Genomic DNA, 17,297 nt, shown 5'->3' with positions numbered 1-17,297 from the left:
CCATATAGTTTGACCAAATAGAGGAATATTTTATATACATTTAAAAATGATGAGCTTTTGACAGTTCCTCCTTGCGTCTCCTCCCCTTACGGCTTTTCACGACGTCCTTCCCTATTTAACCACTGCGCAACCCTCACCACTCACGCATATCAGTTTGCAGACGAGAGTAAAGGTTACCTGCTTCAACAGTGCTTGAACGGCAACCTTATACTCTTTTGAAGCAATTTCTTTTTGATTGAATTCATCCCGTTTGAAAACCAAATTAGATCAAGCTATCCATAACATCGTTGAAACGAACAATTCGAATCACTCACACCACCTCATCGGAACAGAAAAAACACAAGGTAAGACAAATAACATATCTAGTTAAGAATAAATAAGTTACTAAACTAGCTGGTTGACATAATTAGTTGGATCATGTAACTAGCTAGCCACTACCGCCCAAGGCCGTACTACTGAGGGTGGCTAACTAGCTACGTTATGTAACAAGCTAGTTAACGTTAACAAGCTTGCGACGATGTCAAATGCGTTGTAACGTTAGCATTGTAAAATAACTCAGCGTTGTTACAATAACGCTAGGTACTAGTAGCTAGCTAACAATCGTCAATGTTATAATTGTGGTGGTTTACTTCATATGTCCTTGTTTTGCCAAATAATGGCGTCTGGCGTCCAGTTTTGGCAACTACGTTTTTTTCAGTGATCGGTTCCTTGATTTGCCGTTACGTCGACGTCACAGCCCCAATTTAACTTGCTGCGGTCCCAGACGTAGCGTTTTCGTCCGCTCTCTTACGCACACTGCGCCCTTTGTTCTTCTCTGCCTGTATGCGCGACGTTGCTGCGACTTCTGTTGCACTGACAGTTTCTCGTTTGCGGCAGAATTAAGTGGGGAAAGTCGTTAAACGCTATCAACTAAACACTCGTTTGGGGAGGAGTCAGAACTCGCTAAATATAAATTGGCAACTGATGGCCTTGGTCGGTGAAGTGCGACGATCTATTTTATTGACAAGATAGTCGATTAACAATGGAAGTACATGCCTCAAGGCGGCATATCTAGCCAATCTATTGTAGAATAGAGGAATTCCCTCGTAACAACTTAAACATTATGTTCGATCAAATAAACTTCACTTATCAAAATAGCAATTCAGTTTTTTACCCTTATTTTATTGGATAAGTCAGTTAAGGCCAAACTCGGACGACGCTGGGCCAATTGTTCACCACCCTAGAGGACTCCCGATCACGGGCAGATGTGATACAGCCTGGATTCGAACCAGGGACTTGTTGTGAAGCCTCATGCAGTTCCTTAGACTGCTGCACAATTTCAAATAAATTGATGCCACATAGGTCATACATGTCAAACATTTATTCTACTGTCAAAATTGACAACAGTGTAAATAAGAATTTGTCAGTTGGGTCAAACTGAGTTTTCGGTGAATTAGTGTACTGATAATGGGACTGTTTCCACATTTCAATGAATTAACCTCTAACTAAATTGTAGAAATGTTTACACATATTGAAAGCATTTCATGAGAACTAAAAGGTGTGTAAAATGAAAATATTGTCCCCACTTACACTAATTTATTGACGGTCCRGAAGTAGCACCAGAGGCTTATCTGAAAGCCAACCACATTTGCTTTGGTGTCACACCAGTTGGCAAAGCGAATTAGCCTAATTATTTTGCCAACTCTTCCCACCTATATCAAACCACACCCCAAAACCAATTATTGTTTGAGTTCAGTCATAGCCGCTAGCATTTTGTAATGAACCATATCTAAAACAAGGCTATATCAGGAAGAGCAGTCACCCTTAAAGCAGACAGTCTGCTTAATCTGCGTGTACATATTTTGGGCGGTGTCGACCCTCTTGCTACCTCTCTGGGTGTGATGTGTATAGATAAGGTCCGAGTAGCTAGCTAAATAGAAGAATATATCTGTTTTACTATTTGGTGGCAGCCGGATTTGCAATGACAACGACCTGCCCATCGTGTTTAAATGCGTCACTGTGGTATTTTGGGGCATGTTTTGCTGTTACTTGCATGCTGACACTGCGTGTGTGGAGATATGCATGCTTCATTAAAGTCCAAATACTTGTGCTCTACTAGCCAACTGAAGGGCTACAGTGATGCATCTCTCATAACCAAACAAACCGCTTATCTATAGAATGGAATGACTGGATAGCACCAACTTTCTGTAATGTTAGACAATGAGTTAATGAAGAGTTGYATAATCTTCACTTTGGCATCAGGGCTCCATGCTGTTTTAAAAGTGCCTGAATTCATTGAACCAAAGTGTGCCCTCCTTTCTTTTTGACAGTTAATGTATTTCCATTTCAGAAACATGCCTCCGATTAGACAGAACTTCCATCAGGACTGTGAGGCTGCCATCAACCGGCAGATCAACCTGGAGCTGTACGCTTCCTATGTCTATCTGTCCATGGTAAGACTGGAAGGGGAATGGAGAGGAAGAAGGGTTTGGCAAGTGTAGTCAAGGATACTAGTATGACTGATTAAATTACAGGAACACTGAGTCATGAGGTGTAAGAAAAGATAACACCCCATGACAGTGCAGATGGGTGTGTTTTCAACACACTGGCCTCTTGCATCCCATTTAATAATAGGGCTGGGCGGTATGGCCTAAATTGGCATTGTTTTCAACCTTGTGTGATGCACTATTTTATTTAGTGAGATCACACTCTGAATCAGTTTTGTTGTACAATTCACTGCATTTCAAACAGTCAGCAATAATCTAAAGAATTCAGGGCTCATGAAATGATATCTAGGCCTTCCACAACCATAAGACCCACTAATTTAATTATCTAATCAAAATAGTTAAGTGCTTTTTTTGTGGTAATAGCTGTTAACAGGAGGCTAGCATGTTTATGCCTCAACTTTCTCACTTATTATTCACAATTCATTCAGCACTGTCTGTAATRATGGTAGCATCCATATTAATGTAGATGTGTTTAGTAACATTCTGTTCTTATTTAGTGACTCCAAAAAGACGATGCATTATTTACCATTTCTATTGGATGCAAATGTATCCAATGAATTTGGAGTCACAAGCTTGATGTAGTCATTGCGTGTTAGGAATATGGGACCAAATATTCTAACTTTAATACACTGAGGTAAATTTGTCCCAGTACTTTTGGTCTCCTAAAATGGTTGGACAATGTATAAAAGTGCTGTACTTTCTAAACGGTTGACCCGATATGGATCAAAATACCCTCCAATTAAAGCTGTCTGTAATTGAACTTCATAGTCATTGTATCATTTCAAGTGCTGGATACAGATCCAAAACGACAATAAAATGTCACTGTCCCAACACTTGTGGAGCTCATTTTATCTGCTTACTGATAGCAGTGATCATTGTAGCTGCACATTGATTCTACTGATAGCCACTAATGTCAAGAATCACTTTGATATTGGGCTTTTGATTCGGCAAACAAAGTTAAGGTCTTGTGATCAGGTTTTTATGATAGAACTGGAACCAGCCAGGTATCTTTGAACTCAGTCTTTCCCTTCTCCTGTCTCAGGCGTATTACTTTGATCGTGATGACCAGGCCCTGCACAACTTTGCCAAGTTTTTCAAGAACCAGTCCCACGAAGAACGTGAGCACGCTGAGAAGCTGATGAAAGTTCAGAACCAGAGGGGAGGGAGAATCTTCCTGCAGGACATCAAGGTGTGTGCAAAGTGCATGTCCATGTTTCGCCTGTGTGCAAATGCATGCTTTCAGCGGGAGTTTAGTGTGGGGATATGATAGTTCCCATCTAGGGAGGGCCGACAGAGGGAGGAGATTAAGGGTGTGGACCACTTATCTTTCACAGACATTTAAACCGCTGCGAGTGTCATTGAAACTGTCAGGGATAAATGTACTGTTGCAATGGGCACGGAGAGAATGTTAAACAGCAGCCATACTGAATCCTAGAGAAAGACTGACTTTGCTTACAGACAGAATAAAGCAATGAGGGGTTAAGAAAACAGACAACAGGTGATATTTAAACTTGACTAATTGGTTATTAAGCAGCTAGGTAGCCAATGTGTACTCCAGTTTGTCTGACATAAGCCCTGTCTCTTATACACATCTAGATGTGTATAAGAGACAGGAGAAAGACTGACTTTGCTTACAGACAGAATAAAGCAATGAGGGGTTAAGAAAACAGACAACAGGTGATATTTAAACTTGACTAATTGGTTATTAAGCAGCTAGGTAGCCAATGTGTACTCCAGTTTGTCTGACATAAGCCAGTGGGGGGGAATAGTGGCTTGTGTAGAAGCACTACTGCTGCTCTTCCTAACAGCGCATGTATGGCTTGTTCCAGAAACCAGAGAAGGATGAGTGGGGTAGCGGTGTGGAGGCCCTTGAGAGTGCCCTGCAGCTGGAGAAGAGTGTGAACCAGTCCCTGCTGGACCTGCACAAGGTCTGCTCTGAACACAACGACCCACACGTGAGTATATGGAGTCATGAACTATACACAGGCAAAACACCATGTTATTTTAACTGCAAGATGTTTTTAAGAATGTCTGAAGATTTAAAATCAGAATCTAATCCACCCATATTTCACATGTAATTCAGGATATCATAAACAGGGTGCCAAATATGAAAAACCTGATGGACTTCAGGTCTTTGCAGTGTACACTTTTATCAGTGCCAAGTCCAGTGGGTCACATGAAGGGTTTTCTACTCTGGGGTTGTAAAAACCCTTTTCCTCTAGGGTCTAGAGGAACACTAGAGATTATTCATCCCTGTTCTYTTTGAGGCATCACTCCATTGAGTTTTGCTTACCTGTTTGTCCTTTTCMCTCTTTCGCTCTCAGATGTGTGACTTCATTGAGACACACTACCTGGACGAGCAGGTGAAGTCCATAAAGGAGCTGGGTGACTGGGTGACCAACCTCCGCCGCATGGGTGCCCCCCAGAACGGCATGGCCGAGTACCTGTTTGACAAACACACTTTGGGGAAAGAGAGCGCATAGACCCTCCATTTTCTTGCTATATCCTATAGCTGTATTTCTGTCTTGCTTGATATATCTATAGGACTGGCATCAATCAAGTTTATCCTTGAATCCTTAGTTTGCGCTATGCTATTCCCTCCCGTTCCTATAAGCCAGTAGCCCTTTTCCTCTCTTCCAATTGCCTGTCTAGTCTGCTTGTTTTGACTGCAGTTGTCATCAAACAAAATAAATGAAACCCTCTGGATTCTGATGTGCCTCTTTGTCATATTTCTGCAGATGTGTGCGCGTGTATTTAAAGATTAGTCTAAATGGTCTCATTCAGACATTGTTAAACACTGATCAAAACTAATCTGATACAAAATGGATGGAATAAAGACAATTCAAGAAGTTGGAAGATATAGTGGAAACTACAGTAGCTAGAGAATTGAGACTGACTATAAAATAGCACACTGATATAAGATGAAATATTAAAACTACTAAACTCAGTTGATCACACTGCAATAATGCATGTGCAGAGCTCCAGTGATTCAATGCTCTTAAGAAACCTCATCACCTGAGTAGATATGAAAATATTTGATATATACTGTGTGTGTATATATATATATATATACTGAGTTTAGCAAACATTAGGAACACCTCACTAATATTGAGTTCTGTATATTGAAGGGTTTCATTCTGAAATGCTTTATACACCAATTTTTTTTCATGCTTATGGATACCTTTTCAGTAAAATGTTACTGTTCTCAGGTTTCCAGCCAACCTTTCGATGCATGTGAAATACATGTCGGCTAAAAAATTTCACGACCGTCCTGATGGGAACACCCGATTTGTCATAAACTTTCCAAATATTGAATAAACTAAACACAATAGACAAGGTGGGCTCTATTTGTCTGTAATTAAAAAAAWWWWTTTTTAACCTTTTTAAGTAGGTTAAGAACAAATTATTTTCAATGATGGCCTAGGAACAGTGGGTTAACTGCCTTGTTCAGGGGGCAGAACAACAGATTTTTACATTGTCAGCTCGGGGATTCAATCTCGCAACCTTTAAGTTACTAGTCCAACGCTCTAACCACTAGGCTACTCTGCCCCCCCGAGAGGTTGTGGCGGAAAGGCTTAAGTGACCGTATTGATTTAATAACCATATCGAAGTAATCTTGCAGTCACAAGATAACGTGTGGTCCTCCCCCTCCGACTTTGGAAAGCATACAGTTTAGGCTACAAATGACAAACTATGAACTATACAGCATGGTGAAATTGCAAAGTGATGAGCTTGATGCTCCTTTCCCAAAAATAGTGAGGGTCCTATTCTGGTGACAAAATTAACACCCAGTGCTTGGCTGCCATTTGACAATTAAAAATGATCTCTCACTGTCCATGAACTCAATTGGATTTGTTGTGGCCCCCACAATCATTTAAGTTGCCCATCCCTGATGTAGGCTATATTCGCACTGTATCTACGAGCTGTTGGCTAGAGTGCATGTGCCAATACCAGAGTGGGCACATTCGCTATATTAACTCAATATTTTTTGTAACAAAACCATCAGTTGAAAATGTGATGGAAACTAATTTAACAGAATTTTTTAAATGTGCGTTATGTCATCACAAACAGACTTATCTGCAAAAAGTTAATTTGATTGAAACGCTTATCTGGTGGGAAAATGCTCAGATTTTATTCATGCGGATTTGACTTGAGGTAAATCAGGTGCAAATTTGATGGAAACCTCACTATGGATTAAGATTTGAGATGTATATTAAAAGGTTTCGTGGCAAAATGCTATATATCCATTATTTAGCTGGAATGGAATGTTTGTATCCTGCAGATTTGACATACAGATATATTTTATTGATCATTTTGTAAATATGTATTTTTTATATTGATGTCACAGACATATCAGTAGACCGGAATTCTAATGATATCTAGTTTGTAGGCTAGTGGAGACTGCTGAGGGGCGGATGGCTCATAATGGCTGGAATGGAGTAAATGGAATGGTACCAAATGTGGTTTCCATTGACTCCATTCCAGCCATTACTGTGAGCCCCCCCCCCCCCCCAACAGCCTCCACTGAGTGTACAAAACATTAAGAACACCCACCCTTGCCCTCAGAACAGCCTCAATTCGTCGGGGCACGGACTCTACAAGGTGTTGAAAGTGTTCCACAGGGATACCGGCCCATGTTGACACCAATGCTTCCCTCAGTTGTTTCAAGTTGGTTGGATGTCCTTTGGGTGGTGGAGCATTCTTGATACACTCGGGAAAGTGTTAAGCTTGAAAAACCCAGTAGCGTTGTAGTTCTTGACACAAAACGGTGTGCCTGGCACCTTCTGCCATACCCTGTTCAATGGCACTTAAATCTTTTGTCTTGTTTCAATTGTCTCAAGGCTTAAAAATACTTGTTTAACCGGTTTTCTCATTCATCTACACTGATTGAAGTGGATTTAACAAGTGACATCAATGAGGGGTCATATATTTTACCTGGTCAGTCTGTCACGGAAAGAGCAGGTATTCATTTAAGTGATAATGCCCTCGAAACGGGTGTAATAGATGACATGTAATCTGTTACTCCCCAACCCTGCCCTTAGTGTAGTGGGTCTATGACATCATCCTATCTAGGGTTCTATATCTATGATCACCAATATGTCATTTGTACAGTTATTATATATATATATACATTTGACTGTAAAACCTTGCAGTGCTACTGTTTTCTCTGTGTGAGGTGGATATATGGCATTTTGCAACAACATATGATAGTCTCTCTGAAATGAAACAATCTAATGATAGATTTCAAACAAATACATTTAATTACCATGCCCTGATTAGATGGGGGAAAACACACCCATCTCTGTCTATATTTCATCATGTCAACTGTCTATTTGGGGCTACGGTTTGTTTTGGACAGGACCATAGTAACACTGTCAAAAACAGGATGTGATGCTGAGGAAATTCCGATGTTTCATTTCCAGTCAGAACTGTTTCTATTAGTCAGGAACAGAGAACTGGCATCTCAGCTGGCTTTCACTACCAACAAAACATTACTGGTAATATGTCCATATGAATTATGTTCGGTTTTAGTATTTTTTTCCTAAACTTTGGGCAAATGTCTCATGTGGTTTTCAAGCTGCTGAATCTGGCAGGTAAATGCATCCAGGAGATACAAAAATGTGTCGATTAAGTATCACTGTCACTAGCTAACAGGGGGAAAAAATGCCTAGATAGCTTACTTGTACTACTAAATTTGAAAAGCATTGGATTGGTGTAAACATGGGTGAAAGAGTTTACTTCCACCATATTTTTTACACCAGTCTGGACACTATTCCTTTTAATTCCAAGTCAGATTGAGATTGACTTCATAATTTAAACCTAACCTAACTTTAGCTCTTGAGAACCCAAGGCCATCCAGCCATGGGTTCTCATTTGTTAACTGTTAATGATCACTGCGTGCAATATAGTTTTGGAAACCTCAGAAATTCTATTTTCATATCACTCAAATTATTTTACAAATACAAAGATTCCCACTGAGGTGTTTTGCATTGCACTTCCTGAACTAATGGAAACTCAGGAGGGAACAACAAAAAACGTTGACTTGAAGCTGTTACACAGAAAACCTCAGTGGAGATCTGTTGTAAAACAGTAAGTGTATCTTTTGTATTTGTAAAGTTATTTATGGATAAGTTGAGTGTTCAAGGTTTCCAAAACCATGTTCCAATCAGGGATCAATTATTTCTAGATAGAGGGTTTCACACTTGACCAAATAACTTCAGCTAATAAAAAGGGACATGGAATGACTCCAATTGTAACGAGTGGGCTGAGAGTCATTAAGCAAGTTCAAGGAATGAGTGTTTTAATAAATAAAAGGAACAATGACCACCCAACACACCAACATGAAAACAGCGTCAATAACACCTGAGGAAAGAACCAAGGGGAGTGACAGATATAGGGAAGATAATCAAGGAGGTGATGGAGTCCAGGTGAGTGTCATGAGGTGCAGGTGCGTGAGGCGATGGTGACAGGTGTGCGGGATACTCAGCAGCCTGATGACCTAGAGGCCAGAGAGGGAGTATATGTGACACCAATGTAAAATTGGAGTAATGAGAAGGGCTAACCTATGACCTGACCCATCACCTTATATATTACTGCCCCCCCAGTTGTGACATCCCAAAAAACACACAAAAACTCTACAACCCATATTTCTTCTAGCCTCCCACAAATGCTTTATCTTAACACTAAAACTGAACCTAAATAATATAAAAATGAAATATATATATTTTCATACAACTTAATCTAAATAGAAACTAATACGGATGTACAAAACAAACAGAAATAAAAACAAATATAAAAACACATAACCTTGCTGTGCTGTCTCCATACTGACATGTCATTATGCTACCAACATGACGTCATCATGATAGCACTGGCCATAAAAGTTTAAAACTAGTTAAAAATGTATTTTTTTCTTTTTTTTGTTACCTTTCAAAATTCAAATATTTGGTAACACTACATGGAGGTATTGTTTTAAGTACAGGTATTTGCCAAAATAAAGGAAACACTTGAGTAAAGGAGGGATACAAAGTATTTTGAAAGCAGGTGCTTGCACATAGGTGGGGTTCCTGAGTTAATTAAGCAGTTAACGTCCCATCATGCTTAGGGTCATGTATAAAAATGCTGGGCAGGTCATTATTTTGGCTATCATGGCTTTGGCCCGCAGGATGACAATGCCCCCGTCCACAGGGAAGGAGTAGTCACTGATCTGGTTGGCTGAGCATGAAAATTATGTAAACCATATGCCATGGCTATTTCAGTGACCAGATCTCAACCCAATTGAACACCTATGGGAGATTCTGAAGCAGTGCCTGGGACAGTGATTTCCACCAAAATACAATGATTTGCAATTGAGGACTAAAGCTAAATAGGATACAGTAAAGCATTAAAATCAGTCTTTTTTTCTGATGTTGTGTTGTTGCTGACTAGAAGAGGCAGTGTTAGTTAGCCATTCTCAAGATGCCAGACATGGGTTATATCCAGAAACGGGTAGGCCTCACGAGATGCTAAGAGGCGTATGTACTTTAAACTATCCATATACATGTTTGTTGTTGTTGCAGTATGCCCCATAAAAGCTCACTAGGTTTTCTAATGCCTTCTTTGTGAGTCATTGGAAAACCTCCCTGGTCTTTGTTATTGAATCTTTGTTTGAAATTCACTGCTTGACTAAGAGACCTTACAGATAATTGTATATGTATGGTACAGAGATTAAGTAGTCAAAAATCATGTTAAACACTACTATTGCACACAGAGTGAGTCCATGGAACTTARGTGACTTGTTAAGGACATTTTACCCCTGAACACATTTAGGCTTGCCATAACAAAGGGATTGAATACTTATTGACTCAAGACATTTCTGATTTTCATTTTTATTAATTTGTTTCTAAAAAAAGTTTCTAAAACCAAAATTCCACTTTGACATTATGGGGTAATGTGTCTATGCCAGTGACATAACATCTCAATTAAAACATTTTAAATTCAGGCTGTAACAAAATGTGGAAAAAGTCAATGGATGTGGATACTTTCTGAAGGTACTGTACATGTCGACAACAGAGGGACACGTACAATGCCTGCCCTCCAGGACACCTAGAGCACCCGATGTCAAAAGAAGACCAAAAAGATCATCAAGGACATCAACCACCCGAGCCACAGCCTGTTCACCTTGCTATCATCCAGAAGGCAAGGTCAGTACAGGTGCATCAAAGCTGGGACCGAGAGACTGAAAAACAGCTTCTATCTCAAGGCCATCAGACTGTTAAATAGCCATCACTTGCCGGCCTCCACGCAGTACCCTTCCCTGAACTTAGTCATTGTCACTTGCCTGCTACCCCTCGGTTACTCAACCCTACACCTTAGAGGCTGCTAACCTATGCACATAGACATGGAATCACTGATTACTTTAATAATGGAACACTGGTCACTTTCATAACGTTAACATACTGTTTTACTAATTTCATATGTACAGTATATACTGCATTCTATTTAATGCCATCTCATTCAACTATTAATGTATATATACTATTCTATCCTACGTATTCTACAGATATACTAAATATTCTATCTACATACCGTCCATAATGTCTATGCATCCCATCACATATATATATATATATATACTTCAGTCTCCGACATTGCTTGTTGTAATATTTATATATTTCTTAATTCCATTCTTTTACTTTTAGATCTGTGTGTATTGTTGTAAATTGTTAGATATTGCTACACTTGCAAAACATCTGCTAAATATGTGTATGCGACCAATACATTTTGATTTGATTTGTAAACAAGAGTAATAGTGACCAGTAGTAGGATAAAAAGATAGATACTAATGGTAATGGAAATCAATAGTCAATGAACAGCAGCATAGGTGTGAGGGGGAGCAGTAATTGTGTAACCCGTAAATTGTGGACATGCAAATTGCCTTTCATGTCTATGTCTATTAAATACCTGTATTCTACCCTACTATAGTAGTCTATAATGAATCATATCATAAGGAATCATTCTCTCATATTAGGTGAGAGGCAAACTTTTGGAACCTCATCCATCATGACAATTACGACATTAAAAGCAGAAAAACAAACTGCATTGCTCCCATTAGTCTTATTAATGCAGACACATCACATTTTGATGCCTTGTTTTTTTAAGCTGTAGGCCTAGTTACACAATTGAGGAGTATCCTCCTTATTGCCCAAGGCTTCAGAGCAGGTCCTCTAATTCATCTTGTCATGACCTGGAAATTTCTCATCTTGTGTTCCTGGACATACACTTCTGATCGTAATAGCTTGGGAGGACGAAGTTAGGGAATTCCAGCTTTTGGAAAAACAGAACTCCTCCCTGGTCTGAGTGGAATATAAGAACAAGCTGCAGACCACAAACCAACACGAAACACAAGGGGGTTCAAACTGCCTGACTGACTAACTAACTAAGGAGCTAGAAGGTAAGTGATAACTCTYTTATATGAGGCAGTCAGAGTTTAAGTTGAATAAATTATCTGTAAATATGTTAGCAATTCATAAAGTAGCCTATGCTRTCTCTCACCCTCATGTTTCCTTCAGTTTGTCGCATCTGCAAGTATGAAGCTGCTTCTAGCTGGACTTGTTCTGACCCTTATTGTGGGGGCTCAAGCTCAGTGGTACCACTTCCCTGGTGAAGCTGCTCGAGGTCCGTTTATACACTTTAATCATTGTTTCTTCATTGTTGACAGAAATAGATACAGAAATCAATAGCAACAAATCTATCAAGAGCGACAAATCATTCAAGAGCAACATGTACTGTATTTGAGGACTCCTTTAAAGTCATTGTTATTTCTTGAGGCTAGTGGTTTGAAAAGTTGTAAAGTTCCTTGAAAGTGTCAAACTCGACATCTATGTCCTCCTGACCCTGCAGGTGCTAAAGACATGTGGCGTGCATATGACGACATGAAGGACGCCAACTGGAAAAACTCAGACAAGTACTTTCACGCTCGGGGCAACTATGATGCTGCCAGGAGAGGACCAGGGGGCAGGTGGGCAGCAACAGTCATCAGGTGGGTGATTCTCAAATATCTGTGAGATGCTTATAATGTGGTTCAGTTGGTCATCAAATTATCTCATAAAAACTTTCTCCTTTCTCTAATTAGTTCTTTATGCCACTTTTTGTAATAAAAAAAAGTGTCTGGTCAGAAAGACAATTATACCATTATTGGTTTACTGTGGTTGGCGAGTTACTAATGTAATATTTCTCCTCTCTCAGTYATGGCCGGGAGAMGGTTCAGGGTTCCAGTGGTCGAGGACACGAGGACTCAGCAGCTGACCAGSAGGCTAACCGCTGGGGACGTAATGGAGGGGACCCCAACCGCTACAGACCCAATGGACTCCCAAGGAAATACTGAACCTAAAWAAAAGGAGGTTACTAGCCAAACTGAAGGACCACATTCCAAACAAACATATTGCACCTAATTACTGCTTTTGGTAAAAATGTCATATTCTCAAAAATTATTTTGCCCAAATGTTCTGCTAATAGACAGGTACATGGTACTGAAACTTAGTATACAATGTATTTCAAAAGTGTTGCAAAAATAAAGTGATTACACAACCAGAGACCGAATGTCTTTCTGTATTCAGTATGATATGACTGGTTGGAAAGAAATTTTGAAATCCTGAAATGTGCACTCAAATGATCTGGTGTTGACATTTTCCCAGCCTTCAACTGGCAACCGGTCAGCCCTTTACAACTAGAAAGAGGGACTTTTGGACAGTGGGGTAGCCGTACATAGTACATGTTTTTCATAGGATAGACATAGAAGAAGCTGAGAAAAACATAGGAGACATAGAAGAAGCTGAGAAAAACATAGGAGACAAGAGGCTAAGATTAATGCAGATGACGAGGTGATGTGAACTTTGAGGGTGCAACAACAATTCTTTGCCTCTACCCATCCCTAAGCTCCCTCTCTCCAACACAACACACACRGTGTCCTCCCCTTCTCACTTACAATCAATAGATGCTGGTTTAATTGACCACCGATCCACCAGGCCAATTTGTTGAGTGTAACGATATAGCAGGWAATCCTGTTATTAGTGGTGCAGGGGAAGTAAGGAGGCCTGCAGGTACCATATAGGCTTGAACAGCTGGTCCAGGAGGATAAAAAGTGGTAGGTCAGTTCATGACAAATTACAATTATAATATTGGTATCTGCCACGTCCATTTCACAGTTTGAATGAGGATTCAATTCAACATACTATGCAACTCTATTGAGACCGGAGGTTAGATGAGTAGGCTATGTATAAGTTAACACAGATAGATAATATYCATAAAATTAGCATACAGCTAGGCTTTTGAACATAACCACTCATTATTACAGAATGCAAAATTACAGGCGTACTGTAAAATATGCACAGACATACAATYTTTTGATGAGCCTGACCACACCTCCACACAAGCAACCAATGAGAGTATGGTCCAAAGTACTGTACCAGCTTCTTTGGAACAGACTTTGAACAGAGTGAGTGAGTGAGTGAGTGAGTGAGTGAGTGAGTGAGTGAGTGAGTGAGTGAGTGAGTGAGTGATGAGTGAGTGAGTGAGTGAGTGAGTGAGTGAGTGATGAGTGAGTGAGTGAGTGAGTGAGTGAGTGAGTGAGTGAGTGAGTGAGTGAGTGAGTGAGTGAGTGAGTGAGTGAGTGAGTGAGAGAGAGAGAGAGAGAGAACGGCTAAGAAATTGTAACACAGAGGAATGAACTCAGGTTATGGCTTTCATAGATTTTTCTCTTTTTTGTCACTCTTATTTGAAAATATGTACTTTAGGGTCAAAGTGAGGTCAATAGCAATAGATTTTGCAATATCAAATATCATAGATTTCGCTATATCATGATTAACTTCACCTGAGATGTGAAATGGGTAGCAACAGGGTTCATTTTCACCAAGTGGAAATAGTAGCCTCAGCAGTTGCACTCAGCATCTATGTGATGAGCCTGAAATGCAGCAAGGAAACACAAGCATCATGTATTGAATCCCGATCTGTGTGATACATTTATGTGGAAGGTTACCGGGTGAGCAATGATGTGTAGTTAACGGGGGTGAATTATGTTAAGTCAGGTTTACCTGACAATCACAACACTCAAATCTGAATGTGCAAGGCAGATAGGTGGTGGAATGGGTATAGTGTTATGTGGAAGTATCTATTCATGATGTATTAACAAACTAGATGTGGTAAGTCTCTCCATTACCACATGTAATCCATTCCTGGCAATGAAAAATACATGAGCTCATACTGTACATATAAATGAAAAGCAGACATGTGACAGACTAGACTCAAACAGATATACACTCATATTTCTAATCACAGTATTGGATGTCCCATCTCCCTCTCTCTTTTCTTGCTTTCTCTTGTTCCATTCAAATACAATGCACACACACAAATCGGAGAGATTTGGAGGAGTAGGAGTAGAGGAAATAGAAGAGTTGGGATAGAATTAGGGTTGAGGGAGGAGTGGAGGGGAAGGATTGATGTGATTGGTCCAGAAGGAGGGTGGCTGTACAATCATATTCTTCTGAAAGCATGGCTCAATGAATGAACACTCTTCATTTCAGGTAGCCAGCCAACACAACATTGAGGTAAATGTTGGGTAAACCTTTTCAGTTCTGCCACAATTTTCTTTAGGAATGAGGTCAGGGCTTTGTGATGGCCACTCCAATACCTTGACTTTGTTGTCCTTAAGCAATTTTGCCACAACTTTGGAAGTATGCTTGGGGTCATTTTCCATTTGGAAGACCTATTTGCGACCAAGCTTTAACTTCCTGACTGATGTCTTGAGATGTTGCTCAAATACCACATAATTTTCCTTCTCATGATGCAACTTTTTGTGAATGCACGTCCTCCTGCAACAAAGCACCCACAAATGATGCTGCCACCCGCTGTGCTTCACGTTTGGGATGGTGTTCTTCGGGCTTGCAAACCTTCCCTTTTACCTCCAAACATAACGATGGTCATTAAGGCCAAACAGTTCTATTTTTGTTACATCAGACCAGAGGAATTTCTCCAAAAAGTACGATCTTTGTCCCATGTGCAGTTGCAAACCGGAGTCTGGCTTTTTATTGGCGGTTTTGGAGCAGTGGCTTCTTCCTTGCTGAGCGGACTTTCAGGTTATGTCGATATAGGACTAATTTCACTGTGGATATAGATACTTTTGTACCTGTTTCCACCAGCATCTTCACAAGGTCCTTTGCTGTTGTTCTGGATTGATTTGCACTTTTCGCAACAAAGTACGTTCATCTCTAGGAGACAGAAGGCGTCTCCTTCCTGAGCGGTATGACGGCTGCGTGGTCCACGGTGTGTATACTTGTGTACTATTGCTGTACAGATGAACGTGGTATCTTCAGGCATTTGGAAATTTCTCCCAAGGATGTACCAGACTTGTGGAGGTCTACAATTTGTTTTCTGAGGTCTTGGCTAATTTATTTTGATTTTCCCATGATGTCAAGCAAAGAGGCGCTGAGTTTGAAGGTAGGCCTTGAAATACATCCACAGGTACACTTCCATTGACTCAAATTATGTCAATTAGCCTATCAGAAGCTTTAAAGCCATGACATAATTTTTCTGGAATTTTCCAAAGCTGTTTAAAAGGCACAGTCAACTTAGTGTATGTAAACTTCTGACCCACTGGAATTGTGATCAGTGAATTATAAGTGAAATATCTGTCTGTAAACAATTGTTGGAAAAATGATGTCCTAACCAACTTGTCAAAACTATTGTTTGTTACAAGAAATTTGTGGAGTGGTTGAAAAACGAGTTTTAATGACTCCAACCTAAGTGTTGTAAACTTCCATCTTCAACTGTAAATAGATACTATGGTAATGGAAATCAATAATCAATGAACAGCAGCATAGGTGTGAGGGGGAGCAGTAATTGTGTAACCCGTAAATTGTGGACATGCAAATTGCCTTTCATGTCTATGTCTATTAAATACCTGTATTCTACCCTACTATAGTAGCTATAATGAATCATATCATAAGGAATCATTCTCTCATATTAGGTGAGAGGCAAACTTTTGGAACCTCATCCATCATGACAATTACGACATTAAAAGCAGAAAAACAAACTGCATTGCTCCCATTAGTCTTATTAATGCAGACACATCACATTTTGATGCTTGTTTTTTTAAGCTGTAGGCCTAGTTACACAATTGAGGAGTATCCTCCTTATTGCCAGGCTTCAGAGCAGGTTCTAATTCATCTTGTCATGACCTGGAAATTTCTCATCTTGTGTTCCTGGACATACACTTCTGATCGTAATAGCTTGGGAGGACGAAGTTAGGGAATTCAAGCTTTTGGAAAAACAGAACTCCTCCCTGGTCTGAGTGGAATATAAGAACAAGCTGCAGACCACAAAACCAACACGAAACACAAGGGGTTCAAACTGCCTGACTGACTAACTAACTAAGGAGCTAGAAGGTAAGTGATAACTCTGTTATATGAGGCAGTCAGAGTTTAAGTTGAATAAATTATCTGTAAATATGTTAGCAATTCATAAAGTAGCCTATGCTTTCTCTCACCCTCATGTTTCCTTCAGTTTGTCGCATCTGCAAGTATGAAGCTGCTTCTAGCTGGACTTGTTCTGACCCTTATTGTGGGGCTCAAGCTCAGTGGTACCACTTCCCTGGTGAAGCTGCTCGAGGTCCGTTTATACACTTTAATCATGTTTCTTCATTGTTGACAGAAATAGATACAAAATCAATAGCAACAAATCTATCAAGCGACAAATCATTCAAGAGCAACATGTACTGTATTTGAGGACTCCTTTAAAGTCATTGTTATTTCTTGAGGCTAGTGGTTTGAAAAGTTG

The 17,297-nt window shown here is 39.9% G+C and overlaps 2 protein-coding genes and 1 long non-coding RNA gene across 3 annotated transcripts; 2 read left to right on the top strand and 1 right to left on the bottom strand.

The window, feature by feature from the left end:
* The first annotated feature begins 112 nt into the window (after nucleotides 1-112).
* On the top strand, nucleotides 113-5,198 carry LOC112072506 (ferritin, heavy subunit). The gene is made up of 5 exons (XM_024139905.2): nucleotides 113-344; nucleotides 2,330-2,432; nucleotides 3,529-3,675; nucleotides 4,316-4,441; nucleotides 4,811-5,198. The coding sequence occupies exons 2-5, from the start codon at nucleotides 2,334-2,336 to the stop codon at nucleotides 4,967-4,969; spliced, it is 531 nt and encodes a 176-aa protein (XP_023995673.1). The 5' UTR covers nucleotides 113-344; nucleotides 2,330-2,333; the 3' UTR covers nucleotides 4,970-5,198.
* Nucleotides 5,199-11,273: 6,075 nt separating this feature from the next.
* Nucleotides 11,274-13,060, top strand: LOC112072504 (serum amyloid A-5 protein-like). Its single transcript, XM_024139903.2, has 4 exons — nucleotides 11,274-11,919; nucleotides 12,038-12,143; nucleotides 12,369-12,507; nucleotides 12,714-13,060. The coding sequence occupies exons 2-4, from the start codon at nucleotides 12,056-12,058 to the stop codon at nucleotides 12,850-12,852; spliced, it is 366 nt and encodes a 121-aa protein (XP_023995671.1). The 5' UTR covers nucleotides 11,274-11,919; nucleotides 12,038-12,055; the 3' UTR covers nucleotides 12,853-13,060.
* On the bottom strand, nucleotides 12,767-14,424 carry LOC112072505 (uncharacterized). Its single transcript, XR_002894331.2, has 3 exons — nucleotides 14,338-14,424; nucleotides 13,453-13,588; nucleotides 12,767-12,854 (listed from the first exon to the last, which is right to left on the bottom strand). It is a non-coding gene; the product is annotated as an uncharacterized lncRNA (long non-coding RNA).
* Between the last annotated feature and the right edge of the window lie 2,873 nt (nucleotides 14,425-17,297).

This window comes from Salvelinus sp. IW2-2015, unplaced genomic scaffold, assembly GCF_002910315.2.
Source record: "Salvelinus sp. IW2-2015 unplaced genomic scaffold, ASM291031v2 Un_scaffold1947, whole genome shotgun sequence".
Classification (NCBI taxonomy): Eukaryota; Metazoa; Chordata; class Actinopteri; order Salmoniformes; family Salmonidae; genus Salvelinus; species Salvelinus sp. IW2-2015.
This window is presented reverse-complemented; position numbering and strand designations above follow the sequence as displayed.